Here is a 2428-nt window from a genome sequence, read left to right as displayed (position 1 = left end):
TACCTAAGCAATGTTCCTGTGGTGCTAGAGTCGCGCTGTTGGCTATGAGGGTGTTAATGGCTTATAATAAACATAACAAAAAACACGTATTCGTTCTTTTTCTTTGTTTTAGCTCACACATTTGACTTAAAACGCAGACAGAAAACTACGTTTCAATCGGTTCATTACAACGGTTTCGTTCACCGCACCATGCAGCGATATTTCATTAATTGCTATAGAATGGATATGTTGCGTACATTGTCACATGACTCCCTCTCTCTCTGCAGAAAAAGAAAACAAGTGAAGATACAACAGGTAACACGTAAGACGGCGAGAGCGCCGCACAATGCCGATAATGCGTATCGACATGCGATTCTTTTATCTCCTTGAGGCAATCGCTGCCACAGCCGTTGCCGCCGTATGCTATCGTATCACACGAGCACCGGCTTCGCAGTAATCCACGGTGAGCTCTCGCTCCATTCAGGATTGCGAGTGCGCTGAGACAGAGAAACGCAGGCGCGCGCGTATTACTCGTTCAACGGAGTGATTGCGCAGGGGGGGGGGGTGTTGATGATGCACGTGGTTGCATTGAAGCGATGGTGGGGGGGGGGGGGGGGGGGGGGAAGGCGGCGCTTCGAAACATATCGCCTTTATCACGTGCGCCCGCGAGCGCCAATCGAGGCGGCGAGAGTTCTAGGCGTGCGACGTGACGTGACCGGCGACGCAGAGGAGAAGAGTAAGCACCGAGCGGGGACGGCCAGAAGCCGTGCCAACCGTCCGGCGTTACGGACAACCCGTCGCTTCGCGGAAGAATCAGCTACGCGCCGCGCTGAGTCGCTCTCGCTGCCGTCTTTATTTTTTTCTCGAAGTGATGCTAACGAGCGAGCTCTAGGGAAAGAAGAACAACAAAGCTACCTGTCGCGCAATGCCAGCCGCCGCGGCTGCTGATATTGCGATGGACGGCGGAATTTCCACGCTAGCCGCTGCCAGCACGGCGGCCTTCTCTTTCGAAGACCTCTCCCTGGACGAACTGGGAACAGACCTGGACTCGCTCTTCTCCAGCGACAGCGTGCAGGATGACGACAGCGCCTCGACGTCCACCACCTGCCACCAAACAAACGTCGGTACGGACGCCGCGTTGATGCAGCTTCCCGAATTCGGCATCTTCGCCGAGCCGTGCTACCCGCTCTTCTGCACCGAGCAGTCTAACGCCCAGGCGGTGTGGACTGCCACGGGCCACGACTACCACCAGAAGCCGGCGGACTTCAGCCCGGACTCGGGCTACGAGGACGCCGCCTCGCCCACGTCTTCGTCGCCGACTCCAGAAGGGTGCCTCGAGGTCGACTGGTCCGACGAGTACCCCACCGACGGTCTCGACGACTTCGTCGTGCTCGGCGTCGGCCTCAAGACGCTCATGTCCAGTCTCAGCGAAGGTGAATCGTTCTGCTTCAACTCGTTCTCGTCTACCGCGTCTAGTCCCGCGCTGCCCGTACCTCAGCCGCAGCCACCACCTCCGCCGCCTCCTCTGATGCGAAGGCCCAACCAGAGCTGGCTACCGCAGCGGCAACGAGCTATGGGTTCCGGGCGCAAGTCAAAGGCCGCGTCTTCCAACGGCGCGACGCCGCGGAGGCAGGCCAACCGAGCACCGCAGCCACCGGTTCCCGTCGCCGTCAGCGAGGAAGAGAAGGTATTTTGCTGCTCGTACCCGGGCTGCAGCAAGGTGTACTCCAAGAGTTCGCACCTGAAGGCCCACCTGCGGCGGCACACGGGCGAGAAGCCATTCGCGTGCCAGTGGCCCGGATGCGGCTGGCGCTTCTCGCGCTCCGACGAACTGGCGCGTCACAAGCGCTCGCATTCGGGCATCAAGCCGTACCGCTGCCAGATCTGTGACAAGCGCTTCTCTCGCTCCGACCACCTCGCCAAGCACCTCAAAGTTCACCGCAGGGACAAGGTGAACGCGGGACCACTGACCGCCGGCCGGTCACGGACATCTGCCGTCGCTCGCGCCTGACCCTCCCTCCTCTCATCGCCCCATTGTCACCGTTACCTGACGTTAATACTCTTGGACCTGAAGTGAGGACGCGGCCGAGCCGCGCGTCTCTACCGTATAGTCGTCTTCGTTGCCATTCGTGCCCAGTGCCAATCTCAGGACCTCCATTATTTGCGTGGCGGATTCCCGCTGGATAGAAGACGGGTGCGCTATGTGGTGGTGCTGCCGTTACGAACCCACGAACCATATTTGTTCCTTCTTTCTTCGAGACTCCCCGCTCGTCCAAAGGGACGCGCGGACGTGTCTAATAAAAGCGCCGTTCATATTTTTTCCTTCTGCACATTGGACTCGTGGCTTTTGTCTTCGTTGCTATAACTGTCAAGCGTACGCCGCGTATCGTTCACGCGGTTTGTCGAGGGCTCATTATCGGCGCAGTTCGGTCCTCGCGCTATCCGTCCC

General features: G+C 58.8%; 1 protein-coding gene across 1 annotated transcript; it reads left to right on the top strand.

Annotated features, from left to right (window-relative positions):
• Positions 1-689: 689 nt before the first annotated feature.
• On the top strand, positions 690-2204 carry LOC119396624 (transcription factor Sp8-like). The gene has a single exon (XM_037663909.2). It carries the CDS (start codon positions 905-907, stop codon positions 1988-1990), a length of 1086 nt encoding a protein of 361 aa, XP_037519837.1. The 5' UTR covers positions 690-904; the 3' UTR covers positions 1991-2204.
• Positions 2205-2428: the final 224 nt, after the last annotated feature.

Source organism: Rhipicephalus sanguineus, chromosome 6, assembly GCF_013339695.2.
Source record: "Rhipicephalus sanguineus isolate Rsan-2018 chromosome 6, BIME_Rsan_1.4, whole genome shotgun sequence".
Lineage (NCBI taxonomy): Eukaryota > Metazoa > Arthropoda > Arachnida > Ixodida > Ixodidae > Rhipicephalus > Rhipicephalus sanguineus.
This window is presented reverse-complemented; position numbering and strand designations above follow the sequence as displayed.